At 38.5% G+C, this 14,740-nt stretch overlaps 1 protein-coding gene across 2 annotated transcripts in view; it reads left to right on the forward strand.

Moving 5' to 3' along the window:
• Window positions 1-11,935, forward strand: part of LOC148073659 (excitatory amino acid transporter 2-like) — a 30,417-nt gene extending 18,482 nt beyond the window's left edge. The window contains exons 2-11 of one of the 2 annotated variants that reach the window (XM_087798304.1): window positions 159-298; window positions 2,557-2,709; window positions 2,778-3,028; window positions 3,673-3,820; window positions 3,918-4,044; window positions 4,242-4,475; window positions 4,550-4,744; window positions 6,671-6,805; window positions 6,882-7,128; window positions 9,268-11,935. In XM_087798304.1, the coding sequence (XP_087654430.1) occupies window positions 169-298; window positions 2,557-2,709; window positions 2,778-3,028; window positions 3,673-3,820; window positions 3,918-4,044; window positions 4,242-4,475; window positions 4,550-4,744; window positions 6,671-6,805; window positions 6,882-7,128; window positions 9,268-9,339 (1,692 nt within the window). In that variant the 5' untranslated portion in view covers window positions 159-168 and the 3' untranslated portion in view covers window positions 9,340-11,935. The remainder of the gene's footprint in view (window positions 1-158; window positions 299-2,556; window positions 2,710-2,777; window positions 3,029-3,672; window positions 3,821-3,917; window positions 4,045-4,241; window positions 4,476-4,549; window positions 4,745-6,670; window positions 6,806-6,881; window positions 7,129-9,267) is intronic. The other variant, XM_087798305.1, reaches the window with a different exon arrangement.
• The last annotated feature ends 2,805 nt before the right edge of the window (window positions 11,936-14,740 follow it).

Raw genomic sequence — 14,740 nt, forward strand, 5'->3', positions numbered from 1 at the left:
TAGTACGTCAATAAAGTTTGGCTCGAAACAGCTCGGCAGTCTGGGGCCCATCTGGCAGCTCGTCATAAACCGACACATTGATGATTCACTGAAATAAAAAAAAAAGTTTTGTCACATGCATATATGATTGTCTAACGCATCTTCCCATCTGTCCACAGCACCAACAATATGCCTAAACAAGTGGAAGTGAGGATGCATGAGAGTCACCTGGAGCCCATCGAGGCCAGGCCTCAATCCAAATGTGCCAAAATCTGCTCCAAGTTGTTCAAGAACCTCCTGCTGACCCTCACCGTCCTCGGTGAGTATTCCATCTCTTCATGAAAATAAATGCTTTCAAGATCCGGAAGCAACCATCTGGAGCTTAAGAAGTAGAAGAAACCATCTGTGATTTTCATTTTTTTTCGACACCATACTGAGATGAGTCCTGACCTTCCTCTTTTCTGCGCCACCTGTTGGCATCAAACAGCTTTTTTTTTTTTAATCATCTCTGGTCACTTCTTCAGCACATTAAATTCTGTGATTATTGCTGCGGTTCAGCGCACCGCAGGGGGGAGGCCGCCTTTAATGAAAACAGGAAAGGGCAGCGTTGTCGTTATCTAACACCTCATAAAGATCATATTTCCGCGGACCCTTTCCACACTGCCATGACGACCGGAAAGGATGGATTACTCCAATTGTTTTGTGTATAGAGTGTGGACTGCTGCTGTTCACTCAATCAAGCATCCACTGTGATTGCAACATGTTGCCATCCTACCGCTGACACCACGTGTCACAGGATATCCACCCTTACCTCCATTTGAACCTCAGTCAATCCTACCTTCTGACTCCAACCTCATCAAATTATTATTGCACTGTTAAATGGTTTGTTATTTTTGAAATGTAAATCTATTAGGTCCTCAACCTCGGAAAAGATTCACCTTCTACCTCGCCTACTGGCTGGAATTTACTCACAAAAAATGCTTACACCACTTAACTTGATGATGCGCTCAAAAGTGTATATTTTCTGAATGAATCACATGACTATATAATAAGCATTAAAAAAGTTCCTCTGGTTACCTTTGAACTGCTCAAATAATTTTTGCTATGTCTTGTAACTTAAAAATCATAACTGTAAATTGTAACAAAACTCCTTTTAATGTAAATTTTACAATTTATGTGTACATAGTAAGTAAGGGACTTCCTTTTTAAACTGACCTTTGTAATTGTGAGGGATTTATATTGTTTTGAATGTTTTAGGAAACCGTTAAAATGAGCGGTGTATAATATCTAAATATATACAAGGTTAGTTCAAACATGATGCACACCTTCAGCTTGTTCTATATTTAAAAAAAAGAAAACCTAAGAAAATTTCAAAATTACACTTTTCTTATTTTTCCGTTCAAAATATCACCTGGTTTTACTTGATGATTTTCACGGAAACTGACCACATTATATATATAAAAAAAATACATTTCTTTACATTTTATCGTAACATTTGATCAAAAATCAAATCCCATTTTCTCTACACAGTAACAATATTTACTCGGCAAAACTAATAAAAAACATTGCGATTTATTTGATTTTGTTTTTTAATTAAAGTATATTGAATATTTAAGTTGAAACCCCCCCCCCCCCAAACAATTTAGACTATATTTATCTCTGTCCAGAAAGTGATTGTTTTCCTCGTAATTAAATGTCCACAGCTTTGGGACGTGCAGGGAAATACAGTTTGCGGTGCAGAATTTATGCTCGCCTGAGAGTGTGTTCTCCACACTTCACTTGGCAGGAATCTCAGCAAGCAAACGAGCCAGCAGCTTCATTGATCATCTGTCACTCGGCCTGCAGGAGCCTGAATAGAAGCCTGCAAACAGGCCACCGAGGATTTACAGGAAATGAAGTGGCTTCCAAAGCTGTTCAGAGCAAACAGGATGCTGCTGTCTCACATTCAAAATCTACGTGATAGTAAATAAGATGTTCCGTACTGAAGAGGTTCAGACGAGGGGGGGGGGGGGGTCTTGTCTGGCCTGAGACAGACGGACTCAAACCCTCAGGACAGGAAGACAGAAACTCAAAGGTCACTCTTGCTTCTAGTGTTTCAATGAGGAGGATGTGTCTCCATATGTCAAGGGACTGTCTTTTGTGAAGAACACAATCTCTCTGTCAGTAATAATAATAGTTGTGAGGTTGAGATGTATTTTTGATCATAGAATAAAAATCATAGTTGATCATTTTTATAAAATAGAATCGAAAACTGAAACCCCAAAATGAAGAAATACAGTAGGATTACACTTGAGAAATATTCGTTCCCCTGTCAATTATAATTTGGTAAATGATCACAAAGAGTCGGAAGTGGAAGTCATTAGAAACACTCCACCCATCCAAAATCTGCCGACATGCCGCCTCATCCCGACTGCTTCAAAGGTTCTTAATCCTCTGTGAGCCCTTTTCTCTCTCCACAGGTTTCTGTTACAACATAAAGTCTCTTAAAGTCCCTTAGACAAAGAGTGGAATTTAAGATCTTTTATCGCCCAATTTCTTTCCTGTGCATGGCTTCATTTGACGGACTCTCTTGATCAGGTGTGATCCTGGGAGCCGTGTCAGGGATGCTGCTCCGCGTGGCTTCCCCGATCCACCCGGATATCGTCATGGTGATCTCCTTTCCCGGAGACATCCTGATGAGGATGCTGAAAATGTTAATCCTGCCTCTCATCATCTCCAGTTTAATCACAGGTCAGGCCAAAAAATATACAAGTTAAAATGTCCTTGTGGATTACAAACATGTCGACGTGTCTCTCCAGGTCTGGCCGGTTTGGATGCCAAATCCAGTGGACGTCTCGGCACCAGAGCCATGGTCTACTACATGAGTACCACCATTATCGCTGCTATTTTGGGAGTCATCCTTGTGCTGGTGATCCACCCCGGCAACCCCAAACTGAAGGAAAATCTGGGCGAAGGAGAGAAAAACGACGAGGTGTCGAGCTTGGACGCTTTCTTCGATCTGATCAGGAACTTGTTCCCGGAGAACCTGGTGCAAGCTTGTTTCCAGCAGGTACGAGGATAAGAAATACTTACTAAAGATTATTCTAAGGCTGAATAATTTTCCACATTAAAAAATATACATTTAACGCTGAACAAATCTGTACATGTTTTGTGTAATGTCTTGCTTTAATTGGCAATAAAACAATATTATAGCTTAAAGTAAAAAAAACAACCAATACTAAAACTCCCATGATGCTCTGCATAGGTCTAAACTACTATAATAGTTGATGTTATTAAAGGAAATCTGGGAAACTGGTTACTCCTGATTATTAAAATTGACATTTTTTGTTTTCTATTTCCATAAACATATTGTACATAGTAACAGCTTCAAATATATATATTTTAATTGCAATTAAGATGTGCTAACTTGCAAACATTGAAGTAAAAGTAACAGTTTCGCCCTTAATTTCTCGCATGTTCTTGTTAGTAAAAAAGTAGGCTACCAAAATGTAAAGAAGAATCTTACATGTGGTTTTATGTATAATACCAAAAAGAACATTTGCAGTTTTTTATAACTAGCAAATAACTGCTACCTGTGAAAATGATCCAGAGCTGGTCAAGAAATAACCATGATGACAAAATGTTGCAAAACCATATGGGTTATATTGCACATAATTGTATAAAGACATTTATAACCTTTTCATCATAATTTAGATCCAGACAGTAACAAAAAAAGTGGAGGTGGATGTCGAGGAGACTGTCAATGCCACGGTCATGGACGGCCTGCTGGCAAATATAACCAAGGAGCCTCAGTTCATCGTCAAGAAGTCCCTGCAGTTCAAGAGTGGCATGAACGTCCTGGGTAGGTCTGACCGAGGCCGTCCCATTGCCTGGTTTTCCGTCTCGCCGCTGCCAAGTCATCCCACCTGTGTCTAATTCTTCTCCCAAAAAACCCACAGGTCTGATTGGTTTCTTCATTGCATTTGGAATTTGCATGGGCAAGATGGGAGAGAAGGCCAGACTCATGATTGAGTTCTTCAACATCCTTAACGAGATTGTGATGAAAATTGTCATCATGATCATGTGGTTAGTATCACCTGCGATACTATCGGCTCATTTGAAACCCATTTTTGCTGCCACACAATTCATCACATATGATCCTTGGATCATATTAGGAATGACCAAAGTACTTTGCTTGCACCATAATAAGCTGTTCTATTTGGAAAACATACAGCTTAAAATTCAAGATCTTAAATCTCAATTTATACATTTCTTCTCATCAGGTACTCTCCATTCGGTATCGCTTGTCTAATCTGCGGTAAGATCATCTCCATCAAGGACCTGGAGGTCGTAGCCAAGCAACTGGGAATGTACATGGTCACCGTCATCATTGGCCTCATCATTCACGGAGCCATCTTCCTGCCCAGCATCTATTTCGTCATCGTCAGGAAAAACCCTTTCACCTTCTTCTTGGGCATCTTCCAGGCCTGGATCACTGCCCTGGGAACTGCCTCCAGGTCAGTGAAGACAATGATCGGATCGATATTCTACAATATATTCCGTTAATGACGATATATATATATCTCTTCAGCGCCGGCACCCTCCCTGTCACATTCCGTTGCCTGGAGGAGAACCTGGGCATTGACAAAAGAGTGACCCGCTTTGTGCTTCCCGTCGGTGCCACCATCAACATGGACGGAACTGCTCTCTATGAAGCCGTCGCTGCCATCTTCATCGCCCAGATGAACGGAATCCATCTTGACCCTGGTCAAATCATCACCGTCAGGTCAGGAACAAGACTTTTCTCGGATCAGAACTTTTGCATCACCCCTTTGTAGATTTTGTAATGCTCTTGGGTAAGGTTTTTCTCATTCCAAGATCAATGTGGCAAAGATAAGTTAGCCACAGACTGTACAGTACGTCTGGATAGTTTTGTGGAAAAGAAGACCTGAGCCAAAGTTGGTCAATCAATGCTCCTACTGGTGCCTATGGTTATATACTTTTGTGTAGTGATTATAAGACATGATAGTGTTGAGAAGCCAAGTCAGTCGGGAGAGATTCAAAATTGACCCGCCCACATTAAGACAAGGGGTTTGTCGCAATTCATGCAATTCTGCACATATACTTAATATTTTAAGTGCACAAGTGCGTCCCAAAGAAGAGTGTGTGAAAATGTAGTGCGCAGTGTGCACTCAAATGACAGAAAATTGAGTGTGGATCGATGGACGCTTTCCACCCTCAACGACCGCCATCTTAGTGACGTCGATGACACTAAACGGAACTGATGACGCGTCTTCGGAGCAGATACCGGCGTAAATATATAAAAAAAACCCCCACTAATTTTATCACAAAATAACACAACAACAGTAATAACAAAACGAAACACAACTTCATTGGCAAAAAGTGCTGTTAAGTGAATACGATAGGATTCCAAGGGCCGGTTGCAAGTGTGTAGCTGCGACAGTACTACCCTGTCGAAAATTAGGGGCACTGTCTTACAGTGTACTGTAAAGCAGTGCACTTAGAGAAGTGCGCGATTTTAGACACAGCATAGGTAAGGTTTTCTGGGCATTTCCAACAAAGTTAGGTCTGGGACACGTCACTAGGGAGGCTCAGTATTCCCTAATGATGAAATAATGACGCTTCATGACGCTTGGTCCTACGTCACAGAGCTCAGTAGGTTGAGCACCCAGATTAAAAATGATGATTTCATTATTATACAGAAGAACAAAGGGTACTGCTATCAACATATCGTAATAGTAGGACCCCAGAGAAGCTGGAGGTGTTTTTGTTAGGGAGGGGAAGAGTCTTGGCATTAGCAATAGTCATGCTAGATCGATGGAACACAAGTGCAGGTAAGAGTAACCAGCAGACAAGGTTACAATTGGAAAACATAACAATTTAATAAATAACAGGTGCAAAAAATATAAACTCACAAATACTAAACAAAGAAAACAACGAGTCCAAAAATTGAAGCATCTACAGAGACCAGGGAATTAAAACAAAAAGGTCAAAACACTCGCAAATAACGTAAGCACAGAGTAAGAGACGCAAAAACACAAGAAGTCTAACAATAATTTACAGAAGGGAACAAACCTGAAACCAGTGCGGGAAAGCAATGTGATTTGATGGTTCACAAGGTCTGGATTCAGGTGGTTGGCGTCTTTATTACTGATGTGGTCCAGCCGGGTGCCATCAGTAGACTTGAGGTAAATGGAAAAAAAAGAGAAAAGGGTTATAATATTATAGAGCATTTGTTCAGGAAATTGAATTTCTGATCCATGTGTGATCGTAGGATTCCGTCATATTCACTATAAAAGCGATTTAAGCGGGACATGTTGAGATAATGCTTGAATTGAGCCCATCTAAAACTGGCTTCTTTGTTTAATCAGTGAGTTCAAGTGGTTCACACTGAGCGGGAGCATAAAAGCTCTCTGTCTCTACAAGCGTAATCACCTTCAGTTGATGAAGTCAAGTGTGGTCGACCTCTGGTCCGCTGCTGCGATTGGCGCCATCCCTCGTGTGAATCATCACATCTCGGGTATCCGTGGCTCTTCACGCCAGATGAAGGACTCCCTTTGGTCCACTTCAGCCGCAGTTCTTCACTCGAGCATCGTTCACGCAGACTGATTCAAAGAGATTTTCTATGACGCCGTCTGAGGACCATCTGAGGAGGTCGGTTGAATTCATTTTGCAATTTTCTTTTCTTCAGTCTCACAGCCACCCTGGCCAGCGTCGGAGCCGCTAGTATTCCGAGTGCCGGCCTGGTAACCATGCTGTTGATCCTGACCGCTGTCGGCCTGCCAACTCAGGACATCAGCCTGCTGGTCGCCGTCGACTGGCTGCTGTGAGTTTCATACTTCACAATGACGCTTTCTTAAATCCCATTTTTTTTTAATATAATTTCCAAAATTTCTCCACAGGGATCGATTCAGGACCTCCGTTAACGTGGTGGGCGACTCTTACGGTGCCGGCATCGTTTACCACATGTCCAAGGCCGAGCTGGAAGAGCTGGACGCCCAGACGGCAAAGTCGGACGACATCGAAATGATGACAAAGACCCCGTCTTACTACGATGACATGAAGAACCACCACGAAAACAATTCCAACCAGTGCGTCTTATCGTCTACCTCTACTGCTAACAATACCGTCGTAGTAGATGAATGCAAGGTACTATTAACACTTGCTGACATAGAGACTTCTATCTAAAACCTGCACGTCTGCTGCATGCTGCACTTCGTCAAGACTGTCTTTCCCTTCACCGTCACTGCTAACGTGCAATTCACACGCCGTTTTTTTTTTTTGTCGGACAATACCATTGAATGCATGTTTGTTGTATCCTAGATTTGTTTGTTTTTTTGAAGGAACAGCAGCTTCTGTGAAACAAAATTCATTCATCAAATTTATTAAGCACCAGTCAGACATTTTTTGGGACAGATATGCTTTTGTATAAGGCTTTAAATTGAACCTCCTGTGTCACCTTTAATTCCTTAGTCATTAGTAGCAACTTTAGCTAAGCTAAAGCTATTTTAAATGATATACTTTTTAGCATTATTGTGTTTATTTTAGCTTTTACTTGCCAAAATTAAGATTAAAAACACTGTTGAATGTTCCCCCAAAAAATAATATATGGATTTACTGTATTTATAATTCTTCCAATTAAAAATGTTTTAAATACTTGTGATGTTGCTACTAAAATATTTGCTTATTATGCAGACATTACTATCAAAGCAAGCATTTAACAATTGAGCTATTCAACAAAAAAAATTGAATTCATTTATATATACGTGTCTGGTGACATTAAACACTTTGAAACAATTTGATTTCCCCATAGCTAGCATGGGTAAAATAAACACATGCACAGTTTTGAAGACACTATTTATACTTTAAAACATTATTTGATCATTTAAGTTAATACTAGACATGACATTACCTGGGATTTAATGTCGATTTACATGTGCAACCTGCATAAAAGCGACATCGAGGGAGTGTGTTAACAATAATTAGCGACTCATAAATTACCAGCAGGTCACGTCTATGAATCATTCATTCCCTCGGTTCTCATCAGCTCTTTTTGAATGTTCCCTGAGATTTAAGGATATAGAATATGATAAAAAAAAAAAAAAAACACGGCCATGGCCAACGTTCCAACAGCCATATTTTATTTTAATGGCCTGTATATACGTTGAACGCCAGTGAAAAAAAGGTCTACTGATGAGCCAATTCATTTATCACAGAATAGACGGTGTTGCCTAGCAACACTGGCATCTTGTCACACTAGCAATCTGTCCATAGTTTCAAGTTATGTCCTCCTTCCATTGGATTTCCATATGAATGTTGCACAAAGGCTTGCCATTTCCTGCATAAGATACTCAACCATTAGCATGACACTTGTTACTAACAGTTATGCACAGTAGCTAACAATTATTTGTATCTTTTTTTGTCTGTTTGTTCTCTATTTATTTGCGAATGTATCATTCGTTTATATAGAAAACAAAATAACAATGATAATAAATCAGAAATGACATATTATTTCGCTTAAATAATGAATTTTGATGTTAAAGAAAACAAAATATAAGAGAAGAAGTACAAGTAAGTTCAAGATGTTTTTAAGGATGAAAATGTGCAGTGTAACACCCGAAGAAGAGCCATTCACTCTTCAAGTAATCTTGGCAAGAAGCTTTCGTCACTGGCAGAAAAAACAAAGATAGCCTACTTACATTTTACTTTTCCTTGTCCAGGTTGAGGAAAACAGGATAGGATAGTGTTTGGAACACATGAATAATTACAATATTTACGATAGATTAAATGAATAAGTTAATTTGTATCCAAGTTCGCAGATACCCTAAAAAAAAAGAAGAAATAGAGCCATTATTATACATTTATTTGAAATATTTTATTATTATTATTATTAGGATATTTTGTCAAATATACCCAACAATAAATAAGCATATATTCTGCCTATTATTAAAATGAATAAAATAGAATATTGACACTTGAATAAACGAATGATACACAGATCATCTAACACAATGTTTTTCATATGTACCGTGTTTTTGCATGGATTGTTCTCAGGTTCATCATCATTCTTCATTTAAAACTTGTCCATTTATTTTGATTTTTTAAATTTTATTTCCAAATATAACCCACATATGGATGTCATTTTACGATTCATTTTAAATGTACATTTTTGATCGTTTCTCAGCTAGTCTTACGCTAAAAAACCAATGCACGTGTGAATTCTTGCCAAAGAAGTACGACGCGGTGCCTTGGTCCAGATGTTTAGATCTTCCTGCTCAATGTTTCCAGGTAACCTCAGCCACTAACGGCTCTGCTGCGGAGTGCACGCTTGTTGAGGAAGAACCGTGGAAACAGGAATAATGGCAGCACAGAGATCCCCTGCTCCTGGGCTCCTCAAGCTTTCCAATCTGGAGTAAAAAAAAAAAAAAAAAAATGTCACATGAACAGAAGTACTAATTGTTTACTATGTAATCTAGTTTTCTTTCTTTTATATTAGTCCCTTTTACAAGGTTTTTTGTAACCGTCTACCTGACTGATATAAATACTAATTTACTACTTAACCGTTATATGATAACAGAGCTATATACTGTTAGAGCACAACTATTTTCCTCTATAGCAGACAATTGCACACCACACTTCCAGGCGTACGGAGAGGAACATGCAGACTTTGAAGTGCCATATGATCTCGCTTGCTTAGACGTAATGCTTTTCCCTCGTGTCCAGCAACAAAAAAAATAACAAGTTGAAGTCACAATGAAGCACATTTTTATCCCTCCATCTTGTTTCCTCATTAATGCTTATGTTAAGAAAAGGGACTTTCTTGATTAGTTAGTGAAGGTTTAATCTTTGTATTTTCTCGTGTGTGTGTGTGTGTGTGATTGCGGAGATGGTTGACCAAGTGTGTTATCAGGACCAAACAGGCAGGATATCAATCGTATCAGTGTAGAAACTATTGCTTCTTCCAGTGAGCCTGAGAAATAAAGCTCCTACTGCCCTGGATGAAACCGTTCGTCCCTAACAAATATGACTTATCGTTGACAATTCATCGTCATCAATGAATTGCTTGAAGCACAACAAATAAAAATAGCACAAAAAAAAAAGAAAAACTACATTTATGGATTAAAATCTACTTCAGAAGATTTTTTTTCGAGTTTTTTCTGAGCAGCACAAACGTCCAATAAATTGATGCCAAGCACACATTCCAATAATCTCCAACATGGATAAGCACAATGGAGTCTCAAGACTGTTTTCCACATATGCTGCAAATGCTTCTGAACCTCTATCAGGTATATGTATACATTCCTCCCACTAAACCAAATGAATTTTACGAACCGAAAAAACAAGCCTGCTTTTCTCAAGTGTATTCGGTGTGTGGAAGAAATGTCTGTCTCATGTCTTCTTTCTCGACAGCCTTGCCTTCTTTTTCTTTTTTTTTTTTTTTTTTTAAATGTTACTCAGATCGACCTCGAGGATGAATGCATTTTAAAAGTAACGCTAGAAAGACTAAACACCTGTCCTCATAGCACAGGTCAAACACACTGATGCACGTTTAAATACACATTTAAAACCAGCATGCACATATATATATATATATATATATATTTGTCTTTTCAAACACACACCTTCAACATCAAAGTCACGACAAAACATCAGTGTAGAGCACAAGAATCTGTACGGACCCGTCGAGCAGTCCGGGTGACGCTGAAAGTGTTTGAAGAAGCATGGGAAACAGTAAAAAAAAAAAAAATGTTATTATTTCTATTGCACCACTATCTTAAAAAAAAAGCATGATATTTTTGAAGTGCCTCCTTGCACTTTGTGTATATATTGTAGGTAACAGATTTTCTTTTTTCATTATTTTTGGGGGTGTGGGAGTAAAGAAAAAAAAAAAGTAGGAATATAGTTTCATGACTGTGACATTTTAAATGTAATCCTCTAGAAATCTATCTATCATCTATGTCCTGTGTAAAATTAGATTAGACGAAATGAGCGAGGAAATCGTGTATTAAATTGCCTGTTATTTTTTCCTTTTTTTTTTTTTTTTGGTTAACTAGTCGTTTTACTTACTCGTCACACACCTATATATGAACCTTTTTTTTTTTTTTATCCAATGTAAGCATTTGAATGTTTGTTCCATGAAGATATAAGCAGTGTGCATTCATATTCATTGTACATAAATAAATATATAACTGTTTCTGTTCAATGGCGATGCAAGATATTCTGGTTATTACGGTGATTCAAAAAGCAAACCTCGGTTTGCGTTAAAAAAGGGAATGAAATAAAAAAACTATTGGAAGAGAGAAAGAGAAAGAACGAGAAAAGGGAAGTTTCTGGTTTCATCAAAGGGCCCAACTTAAGTTAAATAGGCGGCGAAGGATTCTGAAGGAGTCAGTTAAAGGGGGTTAACATGTACGCTAGAGCGAAAGGAACAAACACAATACTGGGGTTTTTTTTTTACAACCGAGCAAAATCTCTCAGGTGACTCATCTGAATCATTTTGTCTTCAACCTCAACAGCTTATCGTTGTCAGGTCATGTAGACTGCCTTGACCCTCTCTTGCCTTTTCTACACCCGGAACAAACGCACAAACTCTGTAACGGCACTGATTAACTGATAAAGTGATTGGCGCAGTATTTGTACTAAAAGGTCAGTATTTTCCTCAAAGCTTGTCCTTTTTTTCTACTGTCTCGAAGCGATTGGCCGTCAAACATACACTCCACATCTCCTGCCTTCCCTGTTTGTAAAGCTGTTGTTGTCATTTTGATGTAAAGGCAAAGCGTATGTGTTGGGGAACAACAAATAAATTTGAAAAGGGGGAAAAAAAAGACAAAAAAAGACAGGAATTCTATCTTCGGTCGATGGTATACATAAGAATTCTGTTGCTACATATCAATGTGTCGTACCTTTGGTGTACATATACAAATATAACTAATAAATGTTCATTCATAACTAAAAATTGTGAGTTTCTTGTCTTTTTTTCTTGTTTAGTTTCAGAATCTGCTTTTTTTGTTTGTCAATTTTGTGCGTCATGCACACTTAATTGTCACTAAAACACTATCTACCCTAAATGGCCGCCATCTTAGTGATGTTGATATAAACGGAAGTTAAGACATATATAGACATATATATAAAAAAAATACATATACTTACAGGTGTATTTTCAGCAGTAGAAGGTTGAGACGTCTTCGGTGCTAATACCGTCGTAAATATATCGCAAATATTTTCTCATATTTCTTCTTCCAAACTTGCAAAACGTGATCCCAGCAGGTGTCGGCGATAGTGTTCCTACATCCGGTCGCAATCATTGTTTAATAGTAGTAGAAGAAGAAGCTGTTGCGTCATCTCCTGTTAGTACGTAGCGGCAGGGTTTCAGTTGAGACATACTATCTGTCGAGAATTTGCGTACTAGTTAGTACGTACACTATCCTTTGAGAAGTATGCGATTTGAGACACAGCTCAAGAGACTAGAAAGACCAGATTGTCAAGACCATGGACAAAGAGAGACAGATGCTTTGTCTCAAATAGCATACTTCTCTTAGCTCCGAATTGGAGATTGTCCTGGTAGAATTCCAATCTCTCCTAGTAGAATCTGGAATCCTCCTAGTAAAGATTGGAATCCCAATATTCAAATCCTGATTCAAACTCTACTAGAAGAGATTGGAATTCCAATCTCTACTAGTAGAGTTCCGGACTCTACTGGATTCCATTCTCTACTACAGACTCTTCCACACCAAGACAAAAAAAATGTTAAAGGGAAACTAATGGGTTGAGGCTTAGACAGGTCTTCGGAGCAGATACCGATGTGAATGTCTCGGGAAAACACAAATTTTACTACAAAACAACACAACAACAGTAATAACAAAATGAAAGACAACTTACGTTTCATTGGTGAAAATCACTGTCAATGTCGGCGATAGGTTTCAACAGCTGTTAAATAGTAGTTGAAGAAGAAGAAGCTCTTGAGTCATTTTGCGTAAGTTTGCAGCTGCAGTGTTTTATTTGAGACAGTAGTACCATGTCCAAATTTGCACAGTGCGCAGTGCACTTGGAGTAGTGCGCAATTTGAGACACTGCACTTGTGTTTCTGGAGATTACATTTTGCTGACCATAACCACGGTGCTGTGTTTGGCCAAGAATCAAGGTTTTTCACCGCATGTCCATCAAGGGACTTGTGTATAAAATAAATTAAGCAAGGCATTCTTCCCTGCTACAGGAGGAGTGAAGCCATAATGTCGTAATGGACTTCACTCTTGTAACCTCTCGTTCACCGAGATTTCAGACGGGGGAGAACCTTATAAAGTAATAACTTCAAAACATGCCGTTTTTCCACTGCACCACATGTTGAATTTCTTTGTGAGATTTCTAAAGAGATCAATAAAGTAGTTTGAATTGAATTGATGAACTTACTGCATCTTGGAGAACACTTCAACATTAGAAACGTGTGTAAATGAAAGAGAGTTGGGTTTTCACATTAGTTGACCTTTAAAAAAATCAAAAAAATCTCTTATTTACCAATCCGAACGACAAGAGGACAACTCCAATTTCAGATTCAATCGTTTTTATTTTCTTTTGTAAGTTGATTGGACCGTTCAGTAGATTGGTTTGAAACCTTTAAAGACAGAAACAAAAGGTTACAAATGTAACCATCTTCTCCTTTAATTTCACAAACTTGAACAGAAATATAGTTCAAGTAGTGATGGGCCGATGAAGCCTTGAGCCTTTCTATTCTAAACTGGTTCAAGAAAAGGTTCATTTCTTGAGGCTTCATGTACTCACAAAGGCCTGTTGGTGCAGGGGAACAATCACTGCTAACAGAAGTGCTGATTTTGTAGGTTTCATTCATTCATCTATCCATTTTGTTTTGATTAATATGTGGGTAATGTTGATAGTGGTGTAAAATCCTATAGGATTTGAGATATAAGTGTTAGTGTTTTCCAAATATGGGACAGAGATGAGACATCAATTGTGCTTATAACTTTATTTGTTGTTGTTTAACAAACAGTTTTCACAAAAACAGTTGTGGGACTTAGTTGGGTTTCTTTTCTTTGAAAAAACTTCTCCAGCTTTAAAAAAAGACTCTTTCGCATGGTACTGAGGAGGTAGGGGTGCCTATATGCTTGGGGTTATTTGCCTCTCCCAGTACTGCAGATAATCCTCAGTCCTGCGAATATTCGGTTCTGCCAGGTAACGTTGTGCTTCCACTGTCGCATCAGAAAAAAAACATTTGTGTTTTTTTTAGATTCTGATACCATGACATACAAATGGCTCCATAGTTTTGTTTCCTGGAAAACAAAAAATATGTACAGGGTAGTCTCAAAAAATTAGAATATCATGAAAAAGTTCAATATTTTTTGTCTCTCATTTCAGAATGTGAAACCCATATATTATATAGATTCATTACACGTAGAGTAAAACATTTCAATAATTTATTTATTTATTGTAATGTTGATGATGGTGGCTTATAGACAATGAAAACCCAGAATGCAGTGTCTCAGAAAATTAGAATAATACTTAAAACCAATGGGAAAAAAAAGCATATTTACTTCTGAAAAGTATGTTCATTTCCATGCACTCAATACTTGGTTGAGCCTCCTTATGCATGAATTACAGCATTAATGCGGCGTGGTATTGGAAGCGATCAACGTGTGCGACACTGCTCAGGTGCTCAGACTTCAGATCATCTGGATTGTTGGATCTGGTGTCTCATCTTCCGCTTGACAATACCCCACAGATTCTCTATGGAGGTTCAGATCGGGTGAGT

The sequence above is a fragment of the Callionymus lyra genome, chromosome 8, assembly GCF_982586985.1.
Source record: "Callionymus lyra chromosome 8, fCalLyr1.hap1.1, whole genome shotgun sequence".
In the NCBI taxonomy this organism is placed as follows: domain Eukaryota; kingdom Metazoa; phylum Chordata; class Actinopteri; order Syngnathiformes; family Callionymidae; genus Callionymus; species Callionymus lyra.